This window comes from Temnothorax nylanderi, unplaced genomic scaffold (genome assembly GCF_030848795.1).
Source record: "Temnothorax nylanderi isolate EJ_2023f unplaced genomic scaffold, tnyl_v1.0 TNYL_tig0013_pilon, whole genome shotgun sequence".
In the NCBI taxonomy this organism is placed as follows: Eukaryota; Metazoa; Arthropoda; class Insecta; order Hymenoptera; family Formicidae; genus Temnothorax; species Temnothorax nylanderi.
In genome coordinates, this window is record NW_027249075.1 from 992,428 (window position 1) to 1,020,226 (window position 27,799).

General features: G+C 38.0%; 3 protein-coding genes across 9 annotated transcripts; 1 reads left to right on the plus strand and 2 right to left on the minus strand.

Moving 5' to 3' along the window:
• Positions 1–1,605: 1,605 nt before the first annotated feature.
• Zyd (sodium/potassium/calcium exchanger zydeco) lies at positions 1,606–27,791 on the minus strand. 4 transcript variants are annotated; one of them, XM_071697747.1, is made up of 9 exons: positions 19,956–20,096; positions 19,385–19,619; positions 8,227–8,400; positions 6,707–6,894; positions 5,774–6,011; positions 5,308–5,439; positions 4,594–4,809; positions 3,903–4,004; positions 1,606–3,411 (listed from the first exon to the last, which is right to left on the minus strand). In XM_071697747.1, the coding sequence occupies exons 2-9, from the start codon at positions 19,494–19,496 to the stop codon at positions 3,068–3,070; spliced, it is 1,506 nt and encodes a 501-aa protein (XP_071553848.1). In that variant the 5' UTR covers positions 19,497–19,619; positions 19,956–20,096; the 3' UTR covers positions 1,606–3,067. The 4 variants fall into 4 exon arrangements, with proteins under 4 accessions (XP_071553848.1, XP_071553850.1, XP_071553851.1 ...); XM_071697749.1 differs by lacking the exons at positions 19,385–19,619; positions 19,956–20,096 and adding an exon at positions 27,586–27,791; XM_071697750.1 differs by lacking the exons at positions 19,385–19,619; positions 19,956–20,096 and adding an exon at positions 18,165–18,284.
• Positions 14,935–22,073, plus strand: LOC139767974 (sodium/potassium/calcium exchanger 4). Of its 3 annotated transcripts, XM_071697745.1 has the most exons (10): positions 14,935–14,948; positions 16,507–16,717; positions 17,587–17,811; positions 18,077–18,264; positions 18,356–18,503; positions 18,957–19,058; positions 19,528–19,584; positions 19,966–20,175; positions 21,277–21,378; positions 21,517–22,073. In XM_071697745.1, the coding sequence occupies exons 2-10, from the start codon at positions 16,522–16,524 to the stop codon at positions 21,849–21,851; spliced, it is 1,563 nt and encodes a 520-aa protein (XP_071553846.1). In that variant the 5' UTR covers positions 14,935–14,948; positions 16,507–16,521; the 3' UTR covers positions 21,852–22,073. The 3 variants fall into 3 exon arrangements, with proteins under 3 accessions (XP_071553846.1, XP_071553845.1, XP_071553847.1); XM_071697744.1 differs by lacking the exon at positions 14,935–14,948 and having other exon boundaries at positions 15,264–16,717; XM_071697746.1 differs by lacking the exons at positions 14,935–14,948; positions 16,507–16,717 and adding an exon at positions 16,810–17,107.
• On the minus strand, positions 19,830–23,778 carry LOC139767983 (peptidyl-prolyl cis-trans isomerase). Of its 2 annotated transcripts, none has more exons than XM_071697759.1 (2): positions 23,395–23,778; positions 19,830–23,169 (listed from the first exon to the last, which is right to left on the minus strand). In XM_071697759.1, exons 1-2 carry the CDS (start codon positions 23,429–23,431, stop codon positions 22,637–22,639), a joined length of 570 nt encoding a protein of 189 aa, XP_071553860.1. In that variant the 5' UTR covers positions 23,432–23,778; the 3' UTR covers positions 19,830–22,636. The 2 variants fall into 2 exon arrangements, with proteins under 2 accessions (XP_071553860.1, XP_071553861.1); XM_071697760.1 differs by having other exon boundaries at positions 23,470–23,766.
• Positions 27,792–27,799: the final 8 nt, after the last annotated feature.

Here is a 27,799-nt window from a genome sequence, read left to right on the forward strand (position 1 = left end):
CTGACGATACCACATCGAGCGAAGCTCGATAGCTCGGGTGCTGGTGCATGCACGCGTTGCCGGAAAGATCCGCCTGCCTCGACGACACTGGTCGCGAGATACACACGCAACCGTTATTAACTCTGACACGTGTAATCTCCGAATCTCGACGCGTATGTCGAGGAGAATTATGAGATATGAGGTATATACGAGGCTCGACATTCGAGGCCGACACGCGAGAAGCGTGGAGAAGCTCGGACGGATCGACGGTATAACGCTTTTAGTGCGCTTCTCTGCCTTTCCGCCGTGCCGCGTTTGCTCCACGGACGACGACAGATTCGGAAGCTGCGGCAGCTGCGCTTGTCACGAGCGCGCGAGTGTCTCCAACACTCGTGGTAATCCCCCACCCCCGTTTGAGACGCAACAGAAAGATCGCATACGTACCTGCGAGTGGCCGGGAGCGAGAACGGATGTCGCAGAAACGGAGTTGGAATAGCTTAAGAATTTATGCGGTGTCGCGGCGCGTTACCAACGTCCCGTCCCGTCCGACTTCGTATCTTCTCATACATTGGCGGGTCCCGCGAGATGAGGAGCCAGACGCGCGCTAGTAAACTCGGTCGGTTGAATCAGTGCCAAGGCCCGAATTTTCAGGAACCCTCGAACGTGCACGAGCGGGGAATGGCGTATATATCTGCGTGGACTTTAAATAAAATTGCGTCCCGATATCCGTAGGATGACCAGCGCGAGAGCGATTTCTTTATCGAGTCGATCGTCTCTCAATCCCACGTTCGATTTTACGCCCCGACCAGCGCGGCGAATCGAAGCTCCGAAAGCGGATGTATCGCGAGGAAGAGAGCCGCCGGCACACGGGGTGACATATACGTGACATAAATCTCGCGTTTATTTATCCTCCACGCTAATGTCTTCGTGAATGTCGGAGGGTGTCGGATCCACGCTCGCCAATGTCCACAGAGCTTCAACTGAAACAGCGGGTCGGGATTTATGGGCGTATTCTTGGCGCCTAGGATATCTTTGCAAACTTTTGTAACCGCTTTAAAATTCTGAAAGTAAAGCCCATGCGAAATTGACCGAGTTCCGCATGTAAAAGTTTCGTCTCTCGCAGAACCGCAATTATATGCAAAGAAATGTATTTGTTTCCAGAAGCGTCTCGGATTCCCAGTAAACCAATTTGTCGTCGATGTACTTAATTTTTTAAAAGCAACGTTGGCATTGACGCGATGTATATTATCGGATCATGTTTTCGTTCGATTTTCCATGCAGACGTAAGAATATTGTAGTACATCTCGAAAACGCACGGGAAATAAAATCGTGTCATTTTAATCATTTAAATGCAAATATATAATTCCGGAGAGATATAAATATCGGCTTATAAGCGTGATCGATTTAAATATCGTCCGATTCCAGAGGTCAGTCGATCGAAATGTTTCACGTCACGGAGCGAACAATTATTTTAAAAAATTACGCGTTTGTTTCGCGTTGCCGATTTTCGTGCGAAAATTCCAAGTGCTCTCTCGCAGCTTTTGATAGCCCGTTCATACCATAATATTCCTCTCAAGCACGCCTCACCCCTTACTTACGTATATTCATAGAAACAAGATAGGAGCGTCGATTTATTGATTGTGTATTATTTTAATAACTTATTACAGTACTTTATTAAATGTTAAGTTACGGTTTTATCTAGACACATTTACAGTCACAGATTTTTGTGTGTCGCAATGGAAAAGGTGTATCGCAGAAAGGTATCGCGCGCGACGGCTTGCTACAACGGTTTCGATTTCGTGTGTATGTGTGTGTGTGTTTCTGCGTATATGTGCGTGTAAGTCTGAGTGTGTTTCTGTGTCTGCATCTGTGCGTTTCGCTATACATCAGTTACGTTTTCGCAGCGTAAAAAGGCGCATGATCGAAATGGAAGGATCTCCGTTGTTCTTCGTCGGGTGTAATATCACCACCGACGAGTTCCTAGACGGAGATACGAGAGAACTAAAAATGTGTAGAAGTAGATTTTTTTTTTTCACCGAGCGACTCTGTGCAGCGCTATATTTTGTATTAACAGCAAATGAATCCCGATACATGAAGAGTTCGCCGCGCACCGTCGGAGCGCGGATGCGACGCTCCGCGACGCGACGCTTCGCGCCGCATTCGCGATCGACGGCTGAATCGAATGAACGTAATTCACACGCGTAAAAACACATTCTCGCGATCACACACCGATGCCGAGATGTCTGCGATAATGCTAAATGGGAACCGGCAGTCTTTCTCGCGCGTTCATATACAATTAGACACAGTCGCAGAGCACTCCCCCTCCTTACGATCTCAATCGGCTCTCGCTGCGGTTGCCGAATTATTCAGAGCCCATGACTTTTGCACGCGTCTACATACCTGGGCGAACTTTCGATCGTATGTGTGTGTGTATATATGTGTGGCATGAGATCCATGGCTCGTTACTGTGGCTAATCGTAAGTTGTTGATCCTTCGGCGCACGCAATATCGCCGTAAGCACAGTGATCGTACTTTAAGAGAGAAAATAAGCGAGGAAAGGAAAAGAAAGAGAAATGAAAGGGAGCTGGTAATAAAAATTAAGAAAAGATGAAACAGAAAGAATAAGGGAGGGCGCGCGCGCGCGCGCGCGCGTATCCGTGTAAAACGTATATGTTGAATGGAGCGAAAAGATGTATACTATATCAACTATAATATTCGAAGATGAATTTTCAGTACGAGCTTTTTTGAGTACTGTGATAGGTGAAGAGAAGAGAGAGCAAAGATAGATAGATAGATAAAGATAGATAGATAAAGAGAAAGAGAGAGAGAGGGAGAGACTTTTAGTAAGTAAATACAAAATGCATTACATGTCATGGTTCTAATGTGGCGATAACATTGTTGATATTAAAACTGTACACACGGTGAGCTGTCCCGTGTAGCTGGAAATAAACACCCCTCGCTCAAGCTCGGGTCTCTCGGTAAGTCCGTGGGAGAGGGGGAGGGGGGGAAAGAACGTTTCCGGCGCGGATTGCGAGCGAGGCCGCGCCCGTACGTCATTACGGGCGGGTCATCGTCCGGGTCTCCTCGATCATTTCACCGTCCTTTGGCAGGTGGGGAGATTTACCATGAAGAATACGTTGAGCTCGATCAGCGACGCCAGTATGAGGAACACGGCGTACATGCAGAGGCAGGCGCGGCCCACTTTTGTGTCGAGCTGAAACTTGTTGGAGGCGAACGCGATGTACAGCAGCATGAGGGTCGACAGCAACGATATCGCGCTGTACTCCAGCCCGCCGGAGTTTATACTTATGTAATGCTTGCCGGGCTGCGTTGGCGAGAAGGACGACTTGATCAGCCAGGGTAGTCCGAGGCACAACAGTATATCGAACGTGTTCGATCCTATCGAATTGCTGATGCCCATCGAGCCGTGTCCTGAACAGCGTAACGAAATGGTAGAAAGTATACGGATGGGAAAAAATTATGAGGGAAGAGCATGGCGAAATGTCTCTCCTCCGGGCATTCTGCGCGCTCCGTTCTTTTGCCATTGTCCGTCTTTCTCAAATCCTCCACCCACGTTACTCGCGCCGGGTGTAAAATACATGTATACCCCTCGACGCGGCATGCACCTATGAAATTACTGGGCGCCATTCGCAGCCTCTTATAGCTCGACCTAATTGAATCCCTCTCAACGCGCCTAACGACCCTTCCACCCATTTCTATCGCGCTGATTTCTCTGAATTTTGCACTAGTTCCCCAATGTACCTCTCGTTACTGCTATTTTCTTACCATCTTACGAGCCGTCCTGAGATCCGAATGTGAGAAAAATGCACATCTCAATTGTTCTATTTAACGTAATAAGTATTCACTTCCGTCATGAGATTAATTTCCAATATATGTAGGTATATTTGTTAATAACTGTATACCTTGTTTCGCAACAATCACGCTCGACACGGCTTCGGGTACGCTGGTTCCCGCCGCCAGGAAAGTGATGCCCATTACGGAATCTGGTATCTTCAGCGTGTCTCCTGAAAAAAAAAACCAAATGCGTTTGTATCAAAACTTTAAGCCATACACACACACACACAAAGATTCTACATGATAAAATAAAGATTCTCTCGTTACAGTCTTGTTTCTTATCGTTCTTTAATTTTTAATAAGAGGACTAGATATACTAGAGCTAGACCGTAACATACGTTTCAATTGGAAAAAGACTTCGATGTGGAATCGATATCCACGTAAAATTTTATCAAATATCGTCTTTTGCGTTTTGATGTTCGACGATGCGCTTGTTCGTAGATAAAGGTCAAAGTAAAATTATCATCACTCACCTAATGTAATTTAAGTCACACATACACAAAGATTCTACATAATAAAATAAAGATTCTCTCGTTACAGTCTTTTCTTTTGACGTTCTTTAATTTTAAACGAGAGAACGATATGCTAGATTTAGACCGCAATATAAGTTTTAATTAGAAAAAGACTTCTCTCTTTTGACATGGAATCGATATTCATGTAAAATTTTATCAAATGTCATCTTTTGCGTCATCTTTTTCGTCTTTGTAACGTTTTGATGTTCGACGGTACACTTGTTATTAAATTAAAACTATCACTCACCGATTATAGTGATCATCCACGCTACCACGTAGCTGAGTGATCCAATCCATATAATGCACATCAGGAATGTGATAGGGAACCAATTCTTGAATCGTGGTTTCTCGCAATCGGGAATTGTGCACATGAATACCAGATGAATGGGCCACGTTGTGATCCAAGCGGTCTTTCTTAACCATCCAGCATGCGCTGGCCACACCAAGAGCTTGTACTCGTAATCTATTATACAATATATTATGATAATTTTAAATTCAAAGATATATTGTGTATTGTTTATGTTTTCTATAAGGGTTCCCCAAGTGACGAAATTGTAATATTATGCAAAATTTATGTAAAACGTATCGATAGCAGCCGGATTTGTCAAATTTGAATATTCAATCTCTGATCTTGATGGCTGTTAATTCTCTGGAAATTCCCATTCACAAGTGCTTAATTACACTTGACCAATCAAGTGGCGCTCTCTCTGTCGCGAAATATATTACGCATTGCTTTACCATTGTTTGCGAACACTGTCGTCACGCTCGCGGGCACGACGATACAATTGAAATCGTGGAAATCGATTTGATTAGATTAGACTAGGAGAGTAAATATTTGTTTATCGCGAGACTAGTAGCAAATTCTGCGCGACAAATTATATTTCACGTAACAAGTAGCTCGTAAACGCTGTGTTACAAATATTGTGTTAAAAAATTTATAAGGGGTTACAGACAAACTTACTAGGATCTGGATTCTCTTCCTGCGTTTTTGTCCCGCCATTTTGTAGCGGTACGTCGATAGTAGCTATCTGTTCCACACGATCACCGGGCGATTGCAATTTGTCCGGTCTTGGTAAGTGAATGTCACTAGAATCTGTGAAAAACATTATTCATGCATTTTATATTTTATGTAAAAATCCCAAAACATTAAAATTCAACTCTTATTCTTCTAAATTGTATTACTATTAAAATACGATTTTAAAAATTTAAATCTTTTAAGTTAAGTTCTTGAAACTTAATCATCAGAAACGTGATCGAGAGGATTACTGAAGATTTTATTAAAAAAAGAAAAAAAATGCTACAAAGTTGCAATTTTCTTATCGATTCGAAGCCAGTTTATTTTAAACAAATCAAACAGAAAAATAACGATAATTTGTTAAACAAAATTGAAAAACTCAAAAGAAACGAGACCAAAAGCACGGTCTTACCTGTCGTAACTCGTGGACCATCTGACGATATCTGATCCTCGTTCGTACGGAATCTTGTACACCGCTGGAATGATTTATCCCAGTACATCACGGCGATATAAACAATATACAAGAGCACCAACGTTAATGCTTCGTACCACTCCACCCGCTCGTCGTGTATAATGCATATCAAAATTGCGACCGTGACACCGTAAGCGAGACAATCTCTACTAACAGGCCACCAATCCAAAGGCACCACCTGTATACGGAAATAAATTGTTATTATGCGCCAAATTACAACGCATATGTTTAGTGATAATATTTCACTATTATAAACACAAAATTTATAATAAACCCAAAATTATTACAAAATATATAAAGGGCAATATGCCAAACTCGGAAGTAAATTTAATTTTGCGCGAAATTTACATTATTAAGAGATTACAACAAAAGAAGTACATATAAAATACAAATATTTTAATTTTAAAATAAGATATATAGATATATATATTATTTTAAACAAATCAATATATATATACATGCTGCGATAACATTGATTACATATCATGCACTATGACGCATTTTTGACAATCGTTTGACGTACATCGATATCAGTTCTTAATCAACCCGTCAATATCAATTTGACGCGTATTGTTTCTGTTCGATAAAGCCCGTTACTCATAATCATTTATCTAACAATAAGTAAAAAAAATTGTTGACGCTTTAAAATACATGAATGCGGTAGCATCGTAAAACATAGAAAAATGAATCTATCATTTTCATCCTATCATACATCTATTAGATTCGCGTTTATTTTCTCGCAAAAATTATTCTGTACATTCTAATGTTACGTATAACATTGTGCATTTTTTTAAAAGGTAGTCAAGTTTCTTTTTCGTGCTGCTCACGTCCCGTTAGATTTCTCGAAAGTATAGGACACTCTTGGCAACCTACCATTCCCGCACCGATGCCGCAGCAGGCTGGAACAGCCAGGATGTTGAACACTGCAGAACCCACTATCGTCCCGACGCCAATGTCACCTTCCGTGATGAATGTTCCGATGGCATTCACGAATAATTCTGGGGCCGACGTCGCCGCCGCCATAAACGTCGCGCCGGCTACGTCTTTCGACATGGAGAGTGCTGAAATGCAGTGTCATCCTTGATTTACACCTTTAATCTCCTACATATATATTTTACGAACCACGTGCGAAAATATTCTTTATCACGGATCTACGAAACTAGAACCGAGTAAGGTAGACGAAGAACAAATTCGCACGTGAATACTTTGAAGCTACGAAAATTCTGGTCGAGAAACTTTTCGCCAAAGAAAGCTCCGTTAATCTCGAATAAATAATTCTAAAATTCAAATGTAAGACATGCGTCAGGCATAATTTTTTTTCCCTTAATATACATTCGTCCACGTCCACTTAGCGAGAAATGTGACTGTCTGATTCTCATCTCGACAACATACACGACATTTGCGCAAATTGAACTCGGACGGCCACGCGTAGCGTTAAGTGATAATCAGACTCTACCCCGAATAGAACGGATCGTATTTCAAGAAATGTCGCGAGGCCAGAATGAGTTGCGATAATCGTTGAAGATGTGCCTGGCGCCCGCAGTGACGCAGATATGCTGCAGCACGGGCATCGATTCGACAGTCGCGTATCGCGTATCTCAAGCGGTTGAAATTAACTCGATATTGCTAAGCGTGCCAAAATAATCCGCTTCGATTCGATCTACGCTTCAGCTCTGTTTTGAGAAGATCGATTGGTATCGCCTGCGTCAGCTTTGGGATAAATAAATGTTCTCTCACTTTGCGCGCGAGCGTGTTTGCTATATATACGCGTAATGTGTTTATAAGTAAGAGTCTATAATCTTAGAAGAGACAACGATTACCTTAGAAAACTATTGTAATATAACCGTCTCTTATAACGTTATACTTTCGCTCTCTCAGTTCTTAAAACAAAGCAGATATTCAAGTTATTCGAAAGTTAACGAAGTTAGCAAAGTTAAATCCTTGAAACTTAATCACCGAGGTAATTAACGTCAAAAAGATATAGCGCGCGAAGTACCATTCAATATTAATTACCTTCGTGATTAAATATTAAAGTAAAACTCTATTAAGTTCTACTTGAGATTAATCGAAAAAGAATTTTATTATTTACTTGTTAAAATTTAATCAGTAATGTCCCGAGACTTTTATTCATTCATTTTTTTTTACGAGAAAACTTTAGTTCCAAAGAATCTGTGATTAAAAAGACATACCGCTTTTATCTTGTACGAGCCAAATCTACGTTTTTAAAATTTTAAATTGCGTTACGTATTTCTCGTGTCATTCCGTAAGTTTGTCAAAAGTTTTTGCAGAAGCAGAACGGTGTCTAGCACAACCTTTCACAACTTTTCAATCCTTGATACACGCGCAAGCGTAGAAAGTTAGCGAAGAAGATATATATATAATGCAGCCCTTACCGTGACATATTTTTTCTACAGCAGGTACGAAGAATTTATCGCATACTACTGCTAAAGCGATAAATAAATAAAGCGACACGATGACGTGTACGACAACGGCACCGCCTTGTCTTTGCTCTTCATCAAACAAGTCGTGTGGAAAATCTTCTATAGCCGGTGGCGTACAATTTATACCTAAAAAACGTAAGTTGCCTGTAAATAAGATGCATAATACAACACAATCGTGGCAATCGCCACCAGCATCCTCACAGCATTCATCTTCTCTGAAACTTTCTCGAAAGCTCGAATGAATAATTTCCTTCTTCATTTGAGCTGTCTCTCTCTCTTCGTCTCTTCTATCGCGGACAAATTTTATTGGCAAGTTTGAATACAAGCACTACGTATCATAGGGAGGGGGCAAGGGGGCATTGGCCTTACGATGGAAGTGTCTTGAGTTATTTCATCGATAACGCAAACATTATCGGACGTAATTGATGGAGATTGGATATTCTCCAGTTTTTTTTCTCTTTCCGTCAACATTTTTCGAGCTTATTGAATCGAATCTGAAAAACCCATTATATTACGACATTATACGTGAAAACAATTGTTTTAATGAAGCCCGCGCAACTTCGAGACCGATTTTCCCGAAGGTAAAGCTTCCGTCGAGGAAAACGGTTTATTCCGCGTCGTTTCTCCTTTTTTTCACGATCGATTCTCCGGCTTCGACCTATGATTTTCGCCGCACCTTGTGCCCATTCGTCGCAACCCGCATAATACCCGATTCCGGATGTACCGCACCTAGGCACACTCATGTTCGACGAAATGTATTTATTTTTTTTTTCGCCGTTGCGTAACGCGAGGGTACAGGTACAAAACCGCAATGCGTATCAGCTAAATCGGGGCACGCATCGTGCCGTTTCGATTTGCAGATCGCTACGCAAAACAAATCAGCGTTTTCCATCGAGCGTTTTCGATAATTCCGCGAGCGCGCTCGTCCGTCCCGCGTTTACGTCACGTTCGCGAGACATTGACGGTACGAAACGTCGCGTCAATTTACGTGTTTTCGCCGCTTTGATGTAAAGCAGAGGCTTTTTCCCCGGCTGCCTCACATGACTCCGCTCATCGGGTTAATACGATAAGAGCCGAGGGAAGAGCTTAAAGTTAACCATTATCTTTTTAGAGTCTGCCCGGCAGCTCGTTCTGGCGCTAAGAGGGAACGGCGCGGCGGGGCCGCCGCGCCGCGGCGTGTGTGCGGTGTGCGACGGAGGAGGTAGATCGAGGAGATGGATTACGAAATCGGTGTATTAGCACGTACGTTGACTCGCCGAATAGGAACGTTCCCGCTGAAACGCTGAACGCTGACACGAAATGTCACGCGCTATGCACCGCGGGCACACGGACGACGCGACGCGACGCGACGCGGCGACCGACGTCGGCAGCGCGCGACGGTGTGACGGTCCAAATCGGATCGTGTGGTGGTAAGATAACGATACGCCAAGTAGGAAACGTCTCGTTACCGTTCGCCATTACTTCAATTTTATGGAACCGTCGTGTCGTGCCGAATTATTTGGCGAACGGCGACCGGAGCCCGTGGCCACAAAAGGTGGCCACAAAAGCGGACGTGTGCCGCAAAAACGTGTAGGATCGATCACGTACGCGCATCCGAATGTACGAGCGGCCCGCTCGTTAGCGTTAATTTTAGCGAGCCAATTTTCAAAGGCGAAACATTCTTCACGAAACATTCGCCGAACCTTTCGCGAGCCGCGAGATACCGCGTTCCCTCCGTTTTAGGAGGCGCGATCGATCCTATCTGTCCGATTGTGTCGGATTTTCATCCGGATGTCGCCGATTACAAAAAAAATTGAAAAATTTTTCTATTTGTATCTTCAAGCTGTCGAAACAAACTTTTCTCCGAACAATCGGCGTTTAAAGGTATATACATCGATATGTAACATCGTCGATCTTTGCACGACAGAGAAAATCGTGGATCGCGTTAGAAATAAATTCTGAATTTGTACGTTAATATTAAAGATTCCCTTGTTTTTGAAAAATTGCCAATTTTACTGAACGCGAACGTAATACCGCTGTCTTATTGCAATTGCATGTTTCTATACTAAACTAGAATCTGCCATTCAATAATTGTTCAACGAGACCATAAATTCTTCTGTAAATGTTAGACAAGACAGCAATTAGGCTACATCGCGAAAAATTCTTTCCAATCAAATAGAGATCGTTCAGAGGATTTGTTCAGATAGTACTCGATTGCACTTTTTTCTGAATAATCAATATCGCTCGTTCACTGCAAGTGTTTTATCGGATTACCGTAATGTGCGTCTGATTTAGATTATCCTCTTAAAGGATTAAATATCGCCGGTATAATGGCAGAATAAGAGTTCGTGCCGGATTATCTAATTGCGCCGTCGTCGTATATAGAACGATGCCGACCGTCACGATAACAAAATTAGCAGCGACATTTTTATTCATACCTCTCATATATTTTTTTAATATTTTAATATTCCCCCCCCCCCTCGTCTTTTTCCCTCTTCTCCTCTCGAGGAGACGGTCATGCGAACGTGTGCGTATTGGTGCCTCTTACCGGTATATATCGCTATGTGACTGGATGTGACTTCCTACCGATTAAGCAGCCTAAAGAAGTTAAATTGCTCTCATTCAACTTGGCAGAACAGATGCCATTCATGTCTAATGTACGTCGTATAAACGTAGATATATCACGACGACTCAACGACTCTCCTCCCGGGCTCTACGGGCGATTCGTTCGGTCGGAAGGGCGCGGCGCGGCGCAAGTTGCCGGCGCGGCGGACGGTGGCCGATGGACGGATGGACGCATTAATTAGTTAACCGCCGAATCGTCGATAGCCGGCGCGATGTCCCCGCAATTATCAGCGTTCCCCTCGCGCCACCGGCGGCGTGGCCTTTAATCCCGCGATTTTTCGCGATTAGCTCGCTCTCCTTCGCACGCGAAGGCGCGGATCGTAGCCCCGTCGTATTTATCAGATACGATAGGGCCCTACAAGGGGAGCACGCTATAGGGCAGAAAGCCGTAAACAAACGGGTTCGCATTGATTGTCGCCGCGCGTTTCGCAGTACGTCACACTTTGAGGTATGCGAAGACAACAGAGAGATTTAAATTGACATCGTAACGAGACGCGTAATAGTGGTAAACGAGGTGTAAAGTAATGGTATGAGGGATGAATGGTGCCCTTTTCTTTTTTTAAGATTATTTATGTTTTTGAGTTTCAAACAAAAAATCACCGGCTTTTATTCAGTATCTTTCGTTCGACTCGACTTCATCACATTTGCCTAAATTCCATTAGAATTATTAATCCGTATATCATTTGCATTGATCGAAGGGGGACACTGGATTATACTTTTTATTCATTTAAAGTTATTAATTATTAAGTGTTAATCGTCATTGTTGTCATAGTAATCAAGTTAAACAAATGTCAGCGTTAATCAAGTGCAGCTGCACGAACTCCTGCGTAATCACAAATAATTGGTGATTAATCTGTAAATGATTAATTACCAATTATTTGTGATATTATTACCAATGTGCTTTAGTAAAAAATATTCACCAGAAATAATGGATTTTATTTATAATTAATTATCTAAATATTTATTTAGATAATTTTCTCAACATTAACAGTTTATAATAAATAAAGCACGTGAATGAACAGTAACGGATTTAAATTTATTGTAAATTGTAAATATTCCTCTCTTCCATGAAACGGCAGTAAAAGAGTATCTTCTTTTTTTCGAAGAATATGGTTGGTTTACATGTTAATTCGATTCTGCGATCATGCTGGATAAGTGAACGACAAAGAACGTGTTAGGATGTGATGAATGGACGTCGTTTTTAATAATTTTCATTAATTTTATGTCGTAAATGACGATACTTAATCGGCTGCTTTAAGGGGTAAAGCCTGCTAAAGCCTCCCGTTGTTCTCGGCTCAAGCTCTCGCTATAGACTATGACTTTAATTAATATGTTAATCACTTCACGTACGTCGTTCTTATTAAAGATCAATGTAACTGCCCATAATGAAAGCGGACGCTTTGTCTAACGAGAATACAATGCGGAGATAAACTTTTACATTGTTTATATTGCTATGTTAATATATGCCATTAATTATAAGCTTAAAACTTCTAGCCAGTAGATTAAAGGATGTTTAAGAAACATCTTCAGAAAATTCATAAGCTTCTTGAGTGTCTTTTTAGAGACGTTTGAATCATCTATTAGTTACAATCTCGCTTTCCTCGAAAATAACCGATACATCTGCAATAAAAGCGATATTCCGGATAATTCGCTAAAAGCCTATCTCTGTATTTTGCATAGTCAGTCTACGATTATTGATATTTTGCTAGTAAAGAGGATAATTTAATTGCATTGTGTGTTTGATAGTGATCGACAAGTTAAACTCGAAGCGCAGATTTTAGTGACATGAATTATTTTAAATTTCGTTGAACTATTAATAGAAATAAAACGTGCGCCACCGCAGCTCGTGCATGCAAAAAATAATTTATCTTTCAATATCTCGTATTACTTTTGAAAGGTTTCGCAGAATTTATTGAAAGTTGATTTAATCATTCCAATAAATACGCAACATTTATCCGCGATTTTTAAAATAGATAACAAATCGATTTTTGTATGAATGCAGTTTGTGATTTATTTCGTGAATAAATAACATAAGCAAAAGAACGCCGTACAATGCAATCAAATATAGTAGAAGCAATATACGCACAAGCAATTTCGTCCATAAATAAAATAAAAATATACCAGCGACTTGTACTAGATATCATTTATATCTACTCACGTGAAACACATATTCACTTCATAAATAGATTTCATATGAGATAGATTTCGAATTTACGAGTTTGTGAATCAAATGATATATAAATGAATGATTCCCTTTAATTTACAAATAAACGCATTCGAGACACAATTATTCAACGATCTGTTATTCATGAAAGTAGACATCATAATTCTGAAAGAAAGGAGAAAGAAAAGAGAAGAAAAGGAGAGAGATAATTCTTCTGAGAATATGCTCGACTATTATATACAGTGGTAAAATGAAATAAAGATGAAAAATGAAGTGAAACAAAGAAGAAGTCTTCAGCTTTAAGCATAGAATTTACAAGCATCGCGATTGTTCGGGCACAATCGAAAAGAGAAATACAAAGCGAACGCGGCAAATAGTTGAATTTGACAGACACAGAAAGAGAAATGAAAGGAGAAAAATGAAAGAGAACCACCAGGAGATATGTGTGTATGTCCGTATGCTTGAGTACTCGCTATTGACTTCGCGTAATGTCACGAATATCGCGGGGGGGGGGGGGGACAATAAGGGGCATTGCATACGTATTTTTAACTGAGCACTTTCTTCACCAGAACGGCCACGGGTTTTTTCTCGCCCGTCGTTTATCGTGGAACGGACGATCGACACTAGCGTGATCGCAGAACATCCCAGTCTGCGATTTCCGCACATTCCCCGTTTTCACAGTGCGGCAACTGCGTTCGCGGCGCAGCCGCTCGCGGTGAGCCACCGAAAGAGGAAGAAAATGAAAAAGGGAAAGGAAGAGAGAGCACGCCGAATGCACCCGGGTGCTCGCCTCCCTTTTCCTGTCTCTCTCTTAAATTTTTTTTCTTGTTTTTTTTCCGCGTTTCTCGCCGCCGTTTCTCTCCCGATTTCCCCCCCGGATGCGCGGGGCCAACACCATCCTCGCTTCGTGTGCGAAACCGTTTTAACACGTCTCGCGGTCTCCTCCGGTGCGATATTATCGAAAATAAGATTCGAACACACCTCCTCCTAGGTCAGAAGTATCCATGTTGTCAATCCCGTTGTCACACACATACTACATTAACATCTACTCCGAAGTCCGACATCGTTTGTTGGAATCGCCCCTCCCTCTGGCTCTTCTCTCTCGCGCGTAGCGCCTGTTGCTGGATCGTGCCGCATGTAGGTGATGAGGCCTCCTCCAGCCTCTCAAGCCCGAGCGGAGCTTCCGAAATTTGCGACACGCAAACTTGCATCCGGCATTTCGTCCGCCACTTTCGGGCAATCGCCACCAGACATCGGCACATCACGAGCAGGAAGGAAAATATACACGCTCGTATTTCTCTCTCTCTCTCTCTATATATATATATATATATATAAATTTTACAAGCACACTTTCGTGTGCGTGCATGCGTGAGATCGTTACGATGCTGTAGAACGAAGCAGTTTAACGATTAACAGACCGGCATCTCGTTATCCTCAGTCAAGTGCACACGTATCTCTTCATGAACGCGAAAATTAGTACAATTATACGTAGCGTATAATTTCGGAGTAATTAAGTCGTTAATTACTGTCGCAAGCCGTAATTTTCCGTCTTCGAACACGCTGGTGTTAAGTCTTAAGCGTTGAAAATCTTTTATGAAGAACGTTGTCGTTAAAGTAGAGACCTTAATCGAATATTATAATATTTTTACTAACATTCTGATATTATAAAAATTATTTAATAAGAATATTTTATTAATATTCTAAAAATAAGGTTTTTGAATTAATAATACATAAACACAAAGCAGCGTCCCTTCCCTAAGCTTCCTTAAAACTTAAGTCTAGTTGGAGGGCTCGAGAGCTCGAGAGTCTCGAGCTTAGGTTGTATTATACACTCACGTGTGTGTAACAATTCGCCTGGTGCAAATGCACCAAACCGCCGTGCTGTCTGCGTGGTGATTTAACGCGAGTGAGTACCTCTGCATCGACATCTGCATTAGAATTAACACGCGCGACGCTCATTTAATTGCGTTATTTTTTTACCCGATTGTCTTCGAAATACACTTCGAATAACACGTGCATTTCACAATTAAGCTCTCGCAATTATCAGGCCGCCTCGCACGCTCATTACGTATTGTGATTTTAATAGAAATTTTTATATCTAACAAATTATAAAATTTAATCGCATTAATGAACTTCTCGTTTTGAATTTTAATAAAATATCCCACGTCGTTATATCGATGTCACTGGATATTTTACTGTGACAGTCGAATAATAAAATTGTTATATCTTAAAAATTAGGTCGCAAGTAGCAGCTTTTTTTAATATTCTACAGATTTTAAAGGAAAATTTATGGTTTTGATTACACAAGTCTAAAAACAAATATGGGAATTGTAGCGAAAAAGAAGACAAAGAAATGTTATAGCTTATTAAATAATAGCTAAAAGTTTTAAAGTTGATCGATTATTACGATGATATTTAAAAAATCTTACGGAAGTCTATAACTGGTTTTATCTATTTTAGACCTACAAATTTCGATCCTGAATCCTTTAAACGGTTGTTTTCACCGTTGATCTAACAATTAATATTGAAACACACACTCCGATACGGATTCAGGATAATAACGTAAACATTTGTTTTATGTATTATATTGGTATCAGTTTATTATCTTTGCCTACGTGCGTAATACGTAAGATCCATATATTCTTAATCGCGACGAAAAATCTATTCTGATAAAATTTAACTAAATTAATTATAATGATACTCTTTTAATTGATACCCTTTGCATCTTTTGTTAATAACGAATTTTACTATATTTGCAAGAAATATTTATGCATAAAAGGATCGTAGCTATTTTATGATGTAGGTATAAAAACTGATAATAACCCCCCATACAAAATTTTTCATACAAAGTTATATATAAAATATGTATCAATTTTTCTTATATATACGAACAAAAATTATATTTAAAAAAACATGAACATATTTTATATACAACTATACGTGAAGTTTGTTCCTTAAAAATATCCTTTCCTTGAAAATATACATATAATAAAAATGCAAAAAGCCGTACGAGAGACTCTCAAATAATAATTATTCGCGTATTTTATTATCTCTTCTGTAGCTCATATCATAAGTCTTGTACAAAATGCATTGTATTACATAATACAAAGTATTTCACGACAAACGTAATCTCGCGGAATATATGCGTGGAATACATGCGTGTTACGATTTTCATTGCAAAGTAGTAATGCCGGAATGCATTTTTTCCGATTCGTTCGATTCATTCGATATGTAATATTTGTTGTATGGTTGTAGATAAAAAACAGCGCCTCGAGTAAATAAGGAAAGTTAACACGCGCGATTAGAAAAATCGTATAACACTGTTCTTCACTCGTATCGAGAATAGAAAGAAGAAAAAAGTGAAGTATCGCGCGCGATTTTATTCTCAAAGATATCGGAACTCTAGTTCGCGCGTTATTGGCCTACGACTCACGATAATTCTATGTGACCTTACTCGAAGTAAGGAATAATAGAACAAGATGTTTCTCTTCGATCGAACAAATCGACGAGGCTGTATCGCCGGCGCGATACGCAATGTAAACCTCTCGTCGCCGAAGATACGGCCGTCGCCGTATGAATCGGCAAAGATCTTCACGTATATACGAAGAGGCGAACGGAAGAAACCACGGGGACGGGACGGCCACGGGAACTTTCCTGCCCGTCTTTTAATCGAAGGTATAGAACTCGATTGCTTTAAACAGTATCTTATCAGCGTCGCTATAAGTCGCGATAAGTCTCCGACGGACGAAAAATATAAGCGTGTAGTCGAACCTTACGTGCCGGATAAACGGCAGATAGCCGCTCGCGCCGCGTCGAGATCTTATTCTCTCATCTCCGTCGTCTCGTTTCTTACGTATATTCACGTATATTATCGAGGAAGGACCAGGCACACTTTTCACGCATTGCACGTCTTTACGTAACAAAGGATGATATGGCGGCGCAGACAGTCGGTCGGATACCGGATACTTTTCGTTATTACTATACCAGCTACGTACTTTTTTTGCATCAGTTTAATGGGGCTGTTTTCTGACAGTACGACAAATGTCGGCTACACGGCGGACTGGCGTAAGTATATAAAAATAATACACTTTTCTTCGCTTCCCTGATTCCCTGGATCCGCGAGAGTCGGAGCGAGAAAAGAATCGTTCGGAGAGAGAATTATATTAACATATAAATATATATAATTATATCTAAAATATGTCCATATATTCTTTCTCTTGTATAATCTCTTCGTATACACAGAAAAAATAAAAATAATTTAAAGAATTATTCTTGCATTTTTTTTTGTAAAAGGTGAAGTTTTCCAAGTAACACATCGCAGTCAAAATTATATCATTTTGACATCAAATTGACCAAAAAATTATGTAATATTGGATCAATATGACATTAAAATGATGTCATTTTGACTGCGATGTGTTACTTGAGTTGAAGAAATGCAAAAAAATTGTTATATGATTATATATAGAGTATTACATAATCTAATCGTGCGAATAAAACGATTAATTTTCTTTCCTTTTTGTTCTACATTTTTTTTCGTGTTTTAGGAGGACGTAGATTGCTGCAGGCGAGCGAGCTCGAGCCACCGGGGAACGACAGTTACAACTGCACGCCGCCCGCGATCAACGAATTCCCACCCGACGGTTTTACGCGGCAGCAAAGACAGGCAGGATTCATAATAATCCACTTCGTCATCGCTATTTATCTGTTTTTATTACTTGCCATTGTCTGCGACGACTATTTCGTTCCCTCTATTAAGAAAATTTGCGAGAGTGAGTACAAGAGGATCGTTCGGTATATCCACCGTTTTCTTCGTGATCTTAATATGACCTCACTGCGGCTCCTCTCTCTCTCGTTTCGCCGACGAGCGTAAGACGTTTTGCAGTTTGGCGTATTATGTCGTGCATTTATATTACGCTTATTAACGTTCGCGCGTTCCACCTCTCGCATGCGCATGCAAATACGCACGAGAGATGCCTGAATAAAAATGCCTAAATTAATGCGTAAATAAAAACTAAACGAAATGTCTCACGGCAGAGCTCAATGTCACCGAGGATGTGGCCGGCGCGACCGTAATGGCGGCTGCGAGTTCGAGTCCGGAATTGTTCATCAACGCCATCGGTACCTTCGTGACGGAGGGTGACCTGGGGGTCGGCACCATCGTCGGTTCCGCGGTGTTCAACATCCTGGCCGTGCCTGCGTGCTGCGCGCTTTTCGCGAACGAGGTAAGAGTGATTCCCGCGAGTCCCAGGGGCTTCTCTCCTGCGTTCGACTCTCCGCGGTCTTTCTTATCACACAGGACTATCGCGTTTACAGGTGCTGAAGCTGGAGTGGTGGCCCGTATCGCGCGATTCGCTGGCGTACGCTTTCACGGTTCTCCTCCTGATTCTGACTCTGTGGGATGGACGCGTCGAGTGGTACGAAGCGCTCGTCCTCGTCGCTTGTTACGTCCTATATATATCAGGTAACATATTAGGGCTTATAAATGGAATAGGCTTTGGAAAGCCCAGAGAAATAATTTCGCTTGCTAGAGCAATGTACACCGTCCTAAAAATGTTTTTGTAAAAAGAACAATGCAATATTTATTTGTCTAATTATTTTTCAATTATTCTTATTATTTTTCCCATATATATAAACAAAGATTAAACAAGAAAAAGAAAACATATATGTACATATTTTATATATATATATATATATATATATATATATATATATAATCATATACAAGTATATACAAGTATATACATATGTATACTTATATATATTTTTTTTTAATGAAAAATTTGTTATCGGGGAACTGCGCTTTATTTGCATTAACTATTTTAAAGCGCAAAAAATCTAATAACATCACTAAAATTGTTTTGCCATGAATAATTACAATAAAACACCACAATAATTGGGACGTTTTTGTTTTCAGCAATGTGTTTCAACCGTCGTATCAGCAATTTCATGAAACGAATAACGTTTAGGAGAAAAAAGTACAGAAATATCTGCGAGGACAGTCCCCTCCTGCCGAATCGTAAGATCACTACAATATAATTATTATCACCTCTGCAAAAATAAGTGAATTAAAAGGAATTGATACAATTTTATTCTGTGATATTATAAACTTTTGATCTTCGAAAGTCAGACTTTACTTTCGACACTTTTAAGTTCCTTTCTATTTCTACCAAACCAAACGTTTCTCTATCTCTCTTCCAGTGGTTGCATTGTTGCATTTAATCCGCATGTGAATTTAAAACAAAAACATATTAGAAAATGAATAAATTCTCGAACGATATTATTATATCAGGAGTAGGAAGGAAACGGTAGAAAAACCGGCAATTCTTAAAGTCAGTGTCTGACCTCGTGGATTAAGAAGTTTGCCGCAGAATAAATCCCTGTCAATCCTTTTTAATCCACGTATCTCTTTGCAGGAATTGCATTCGATAACTACTCGTAAGAAATATAATCTCATGCTTTCCTATGTTTCATTCTAAAACGAATAGACCTCGTCAAGGAAACGGAGATATGTGGATTTGGTTTGAGCGATCAGGACGAATCACGTATGTACCTCAGAGCACAACGTATGTTGTTGTATCTGTAATAAGCAATAGAGTGTAATATCATTTCAATTACAGCATCTTTTTGTATATCTCTTCTCTCTCCTCAAAACATACACATATACACATGCACATTACATTGTTAAATTCGTAGTGTCAAATTATGCTTTTAATTGGAGTCAAAATAATACTGTTCTGTGTTAAAATAATAAATTTTGGCACACATGGTAGTTAAAAATAACAAAATGTTATTTAACTCAAGATATTGGTTTATATTTCATCCTTTAATATTTAACAATGTAATATAGTATAGAGCCCTTACTTGATGGCATAAACAGAACAATTTTTGCAGCATAAAATATTTATTAACATGCCTTTTTTTAGTCGAAATTGTGAATATGACGACCTGGCCGAGTTCTACGTGCGAGAAGCTATGGTGGATTACCACTTGGCCCATCAATCTGGCATTACTCGTTACTATTCCCGACTGTAGAAGAAAGAAACTGAGATCTTGGTATCCCTTTACATTTATCATGTGCGTAATGTGGATTGCGACTTCGTCCTACGTTATTGGATGGGTCATCACTATTATCGGTATGTGCTATCGATTAAACATTTGTATTAACATCTTAAATAGCCAAGTTTGTCGAAAATAGATTTTGCAAATCGCTGCTACACTGCTGGCCAAAAGTTTGAGACCATTAATTAAAAATACCTACCATATGAAATAAAATCGAATTTGTGCATTATAATTTAATATAAGATACTTTTATTATTTTTATTCATCGTTTTACAATAAAATAAGAAATAATATAAAATACTTGAAAGTTTGATAAAAAATATTTTTTACAGAATGACAAAAATATTAGACTCTAAAGAAAATTAAATATTTTTTCAAAAGTAGCCCTTATATTTAATTTTTACTAATCTAAGTAATCTAGTTACAAGTTTATTTATTTATTTATTTTTTGACAAATAACTTTTCTATCCATCTTTTAAAATAACCAACATAGCTTAGTTTTGGAAAAAAAGACTTTGTAACCAAATTGAACCAAATTAAACAACGCTATATTAATCACAATTGTACTATTTATTTTTCTAATTAAGAAAAAATATTGAGTCGGACTTTTAAATAGTATTTCACTAGAATATTTTTAAATTTTATATGTGGTCTCAAACTTTTAGTCGGTGGTGTATACATTTTTTGTCGTACAATGCTAATAGCAATAAAATCGAATTTGTTGAGAGGACATGATGACAAATTGACTGCAGATATCGAACAGAATCTGCCATTTACAATAGTCACGAAATGATAGATTTCGCTTGGTTTCTGCCAGTAATCTGCTGCTGTCGGCAGACTCTCACAAATTGCGAGATTAATGTCGATGCAGTCAATCTGTAGTTGATGACATATTCTGTTCGAGTCTGCTGACAAACTGACATACTGCTAACATTTTGCTCACTAAAATCATTGAGACATGATAGAAATTTTGCTGGAAAAAAGAATCTTTGTAAAACGCCGAAACATCGAATTTTGGAATTCCGATGTGACACTAGTATGTAATATTGTCACGTCTGAATAACTCGAAAATATTTGAAGATGTCCTAGATTTCATTTATATTCCTTAGATGTTTCTTTAGAATCTAGTACTGTATGACTGGCCTTACTTTCATTATATTTGTATCATGTTTTAGGCGATACCTTCAGGATTCCAGATTCTATTATGGGTTTAACGTTCCTCGCGGCGGGTATGAGTGTACCGGAAGCGGTATCGAGCGTTATTGTCGCCAATCAAGGTACGGTAAACGAAATTCTGGATAACGAACTACCACATCGGACAGCGACGAGACGAGAATTTCACATAAATTTTCGTTTTGTTCTGTATCCCTAAAATGTGTATCGAATATAGATTATAGATCATTGTGACTTTCCAGGTTACGGAGCTATGGGAATAAGTAATTCGATCGGGTCGAATGTATTCGATGTGCTACTCTGTCTCGGACTGCCATGGTTCATCAAGGCCACGCTGTTACCAAAAATACCTGGACAGTATTATGTTCAGATTAATTCTCAAGGGTTAGTCTATAGCTCAGTATCTCTCTTCTCTACATTAGTTATCTTATATGGAGCTTTATTTATTAACAAATTCGCGTTAAGCCGTACAGTCGGAGTCGTCTGTCTCGTTATGTATGCCATATTTATGATATTCGCATCCATTGTGGAACTTAACACGTTTTTCGTCGTTAATTTACCGATATGTATTGACTAGCAGTAATATTGGTTTCGTTAAATATGAGATGATATTTATACTCGTTGATATCTGTGTAAATATGTATGTCACACAGTGAACTTTTACTTAACACGGTTGTACAATTTTTGTTTTACGATAAAACAAAAGTATCTGAATATATTAAGTATTAATTAATAATATCTAAATAGCAGCTATGGTAATCCTTACATATGTATTCATAAAAATTGTATTATAATCTTTTATACTTGTGTTTATTTCACATGTTTATGTAATTGATTGTAATATAACAACATGAATGTAGCTTTTATACCTAACACATTAAAAATTTTTAGTTACAAATATAAAAAAAGTCATATCTTCATTGTCTGATTTAAAACTTGAAAAAATCGAAAGATATAATAGATTATTATAAATAGAATCACAAAAGAATAAAGTGGAACTAAATAATCTTATTACATATAAATATACTTATTCATCACGTATATCTAAGTATGATTTTACCACATGATTATATTTAAAAAAATAAATCTTTATATCATTTAAAAAATTAAATAAATGCATAAATTTGGTTAGACCAGATTCTCAATTCTATAACCTCCTATGAACACATTTAAGCAGAATTAATTTAGTATTACTATAATATATATATATATCTGGCTTTTCCCATTAAGAATTTGAAAATTATACGTTTAAAAAATATAAGCAAGGCTAAAGTTACCTGGATATATATTTTAATTTGTTTTATTTAATTGTTTTTACTTTATTATTTTTACCTTTTTTATTTAAATTATTTACTTTAACGCTCATGCTAGCTGGCCACAATCTGCTATCATAATCTTTTGATACGTCTTCCCAGATGACGAACCGTAACTCTCAATTTTTCTTACAACATCCATCCCTTCAAAAACATTACCAAACACAACGTGTTTATTGTCCAGCCAGGGTGTCTTTATAGTGGTAATAAAGAATTGCGAGCCATTTGTATTTGGTCCAGAATTTGCCATCGACAATGTACCCATGGCGGTATGCTTGAGCTCGAAATTCTCATCCTCGAATTTTTCTCCAAAGATCGACTTGCCACCTGTACCGTTGTGATTCGTAAAATCACCTCCTTGACACATGAAATTTGGAATTATACGATGGAAGTAGCTTCCTTTGTAACCATAACCCTTTTCTCCTGTGCACAGGGCACGAAAATTTTCCGCCGTTTTTGGCACAACATCAGTGCGTAATTGTATCACAATTCGCCCCAATGGCTTTTCGTCCACAGATACATCAAAGTATGCTAATGGTAAGTTCATCTTGTGCTCGTGACCATTCATTAATATATTAGAAGCTAGAAAAAGGAAACGTAATCAAAATTATTATAAAAATTATCTCGTATGACTTATGTGAACGGAGATCAGACAGACTGAGTTCCGTTACTTCATAATTTATATCTATATATTATTTTTATATTTACTTATATACAATGCTTACAAGATGTTTATATTAATTATAAAAATTATCAATTTTAGTTCTCATTATATCTGAACCGATATAACTATGTCACTTTACATACTTGATTGAAACTTGCTTTTTTTCTGTACAATTATCATCTGTAACCTCTTTTTCGTCTTTCCCTTAAGCTATTTACCTCTTCAAAGGCAGAAATGCAATGTAATCCTTTGCGTTTCTTGCAGTCTCTTTTGAACCAAGTTTCGTTGTGATTCGAACCGTGTTATCAAGTTTTTGAATCACTGACATGTGACTGTCAAACAATCATTAGTAATCATTATTTTGAAGCCCCACGCCCCACGTGCTCCGCATAAACGAGAATTCTTCAGAACACAAGCAATGGGTCTGTTTTCTATTGCTGAACTGGCTGCACTAGTTCAGAATTTATCTTTTTTACATTGGATGGAAGAAGATAAACTCTGAACTAGTGCAGCCAGTTCAGCAACAGAAAACAGACCCAGAGTGAATTTTGGAATTCTCTGCTGCGATTGGTCGACTGACTCGCCGGTTAAAATCCATAAGTTTGTTCATTTTGCTTGATACATACACACGGCGTCCTTAATGCCTGGTGCATTGAAATTGATGCATTTCGGAACGCATTCAAATGGTAGAAAGTTTAGAAAAAAAGAAATAATTATTTCACACTTCCCTTTCTTTGTCATGCGGTTAACTGCGACGAAAAATTTGCGAGAAAAAATTTGTTTTTTGTTTAAAAAAGTCAATAAAAACATACTTTTGCATTAAACAAACGTGTCATTATTATATACTTATTTAATTTTCACTAAAAAACATGCTTTGCACGGGGCTTTGCAAACAAATAATACAGTTTTAATTAGAAAAAGATAGATATTGGCCGTGAGAGCACAGACTTCTATACTACCAGATCGTTAACTCCGCAGCCAGACTTGAAGCAAGTGGAGACGGCCATTTTTTGTATGGCATTTTACATACCCAGTGTTCCATTGGCATGTTAAGAAACGTAAACGCTTCTTCTCACGAGGACAATTCTTTTCAGATACAGACCGGTATTCATAGGGCGGCTATACCGACTATACCGGCCACAGTAATTCATTATTACACGTCATGGATCAATTATCATAAGCAAATGAAAGTCCGGCGATGCAACTTTATAAAATTTAAATTCAAATTTAGACAAAAGACTCACGAACCCGCCCAGCTAGAAATAATTAGTCGAATCCATGTCGATTTGACGTCGATGCGTCAATGAATGGTCGATGTCGAATACTGGTTGATATATCTTTGTCATCTTCTACCTCATTATAGTTATTTTTATGTTTTATAAATTTCGCAATAATTAATCAGAAATTAATTAATATAAGATCCGCCGAATCAGTGTGGGTCCGTGCAATTCGACGAGAAGAGACAACCCAGCGTTTACGATTGCTAGGCGCGTGGCCAGGCCATTTACTTATCAGCCATGATTTTTACACCTTAATTTACAACAGAAAGAATTTGTGACTTGAGAATCGCTCCTCTAAATGCTTTGCCCAGCAATTAGGATTCAATATAGGTCGGTACCAAGTTGCAAGGGTTGCTATCGAATTTATGACCTGCAGATTCCTGGTAACGACCTTGCAACTTAATTGAGCTGTGTTCCTTTTGACGCTTTCAACGCTGTAAGTATCATTCTGTCTTCGTCGCACATCGAACATCAAACGAAGATGGAGCGATACTTTTAGCGCTGAAAGCGTCAAAAGGAATATGCAGCCTTGCTAAGCACGTGGCGAAGCATTTGGAGGAGCGATCGCCCCGGAGGTCCCCCCCCCTCTCAGGTCATAAATTCTTTCTATTGTATAGATTGACTTTTGGAACCGGAACCCCCAACTCGAACGAGAGGTAGTTAGATTCTTTATCAGCAAAGAGAACTACTGTAACATTTTATACATTTTATTTTTTCAACACTAAAATGTAAAAATTATATCAGACGACTATTTTTGGATTAAAGCCATAGGGGGTTGAATAATCATTTACCCTCCCCCATTAAAAAATTAAATTTCTATCTACGGGAATAATCTCAAAATTTTTAATTTACGGAATTGGAAAACTCATAAATAGCTTATATAATTTTGAATTTTTTTAAAATTCCACAAACCAAGCGCACATAGATTTACCAATCGAATAAGACATCATCAATATAAAAGCTCTTTAATTAGCAGTATAGTAGGCAGCTTAGTAAATCACAGGGCTTCACGATAACTTGAGGTATAATTGTTAAATACAACTCTCAATTTGGGAGTAAAAGAGAAAATAGCAAATAACTTTCTTTATACGTACAACTTTTCTTATACTTATAACTGGTTTTCTAATTTTGCAATGTTATTAATACCGTATCGTTTTAATATCGCTAGGAATAAAATCTCTCTGTGCAAAAAAAATTGTTTCAAACCAGATAGCTACCCAAATTATAATATATATACATATATATATATATATATATATATAAAAGTCTTAAATATAACATACCAATAATTCTTACCCTACTTTATATCGAGCATTTGTAAAATATTCGTTATTTTTAGAAATACGGGCTGTTAGTTGTTTTTCGCGAAATCGTTTAATTTTAGACAATTATTTTATTAAATTATATTCTATCTAACGTTTGGTTAGTCAAGTCAAGTCTATGTAACACCTATAAGAAATTCGTTAGAGACCATGGAACACGTGTTCCAAACATGTTTCAATAGAACAGGTGGCCTGCGCTAACATCAAAGGCTTTAAAAAGAAATTTCTTTTGAAATCCATTGATGTTAGCGCAGGCCACCTGTTCTATTGAAACATGTTTGGAACACGTGTTCCATGGTCTCTATCGTTGTTTAGACAAGTCTTTTCAACATCCAAGAAATCCATTAGAAACCTTGTCGAAACACTTTCCCCAAATCTCCTGACATAAAAGAACCCCCCTAGTGAAAAAATTTCTCTTATTTTCTCAGAAATTTTGTAAGAATTGAGACTTATGAAAAATATATAAAATTTCTTATAGATACTTTTAGAAATAATTGGATGATGATTTTTTAAATATTTCAATATCTAATATATATGAAAATTTCTGATAAATTGCACATCAGATTTTCTTATATTTTTTCAGATTTTTATAAAGATGACGGGAAAAATCTGAAATATTTTATAATTTTATATTATTATTTTGTCTGAATTTTTCTGAAAAACGTTCCAATTTGTATTTAAAAATTTGAAAAATTTTCAGCATTATGAGAAAGTCTGAAAATTTTTATAGAAATTCTGATTAATAACACGAAAAATATACCTGCTTTTTAGGCTTAGGATTTTGCAACCATTACTTTCACTTTGAATAGCGTGTAAATTAGTGTCTTAGGCAGAGAACGAGACGTAGGCATTTACATCTGTAGTCGTGGATGAAATAAGACAGAAAAAACAGGTAAGTTGTGACAGGCTATTATGTACAATAGTCTTTTACGACTTACGTTTTTTCCTGCCTTACTTTACGTCTCGACTTCCATTAGCCTCTACCATCAATCTTAGACCCAGTTTCACAAGTGTCGGTTAACTTTTAATCTTAGATTAACTCACTCTTCGTCTCTTTCTAAAAGGGGACATTAGAAAGAGACGAAGAGTGAGTTAATCTAAAATTAAAAGTTAACCGACACTTGTGAAACTGGGCCTTAAACTTTCGGAAATGTGAGCCGTTAATAATTATTAACGAAATTGTTTAATAGAAAAATACATTTATATTTTCTATTTGTATTAAAAAATAAAAACTTGCAATTGTGCCTACATTTTCTTTCTTTTTTTTTTAAATACAATATTAAAATGTTTAGGCTACAAAGAATTTTCATACATATATATTTCAATACTATACATATATTAGCATGAAATTAAAACAGAACGTAAGAACTGTTTCTTCTTTTACCTATATATTCTTACATTCTACTTTCTATCTATATTTGAAGTTTAATAACTCCACATTATATTAAAAAAAAACTCTGATTCTATTATAAAATGTAATATTATTTTTAAGTTTTTTTTTTGTTTTAAGCTGATAATAGTTTCTTTTTATAATGTTAAATTATTTTCTATTTTTCTGTAAACAACCTATTTCGACATTTGTATTCTGTGACAATCAAGTATAACGAATTAGAACATTCTCCGCGGATTTTCCTTGAAAAAAATCTGAAAAGGGGGTTTATTGCAGAGCAGTATAACTGCGTGTAATTTACATACGTAAATATGCGTATACATATATACAATAAATACATACATGATACGATGGCGTTCCTTCTCGTAGTAGAGTGATGTGCAGGGTCAACAACTATTTTCAACTCTGTTAATCTCTAACCGACCGTTTACAGACATTGGAAATGATAATTAATTTAATGACCGATACAGATGCGTATGTGAACACAAAGCTCCTTCTATCTTTGTTACTCATATTGGGAGCTTTCCAGCAAGCGACGAAGCGACACAATACACAA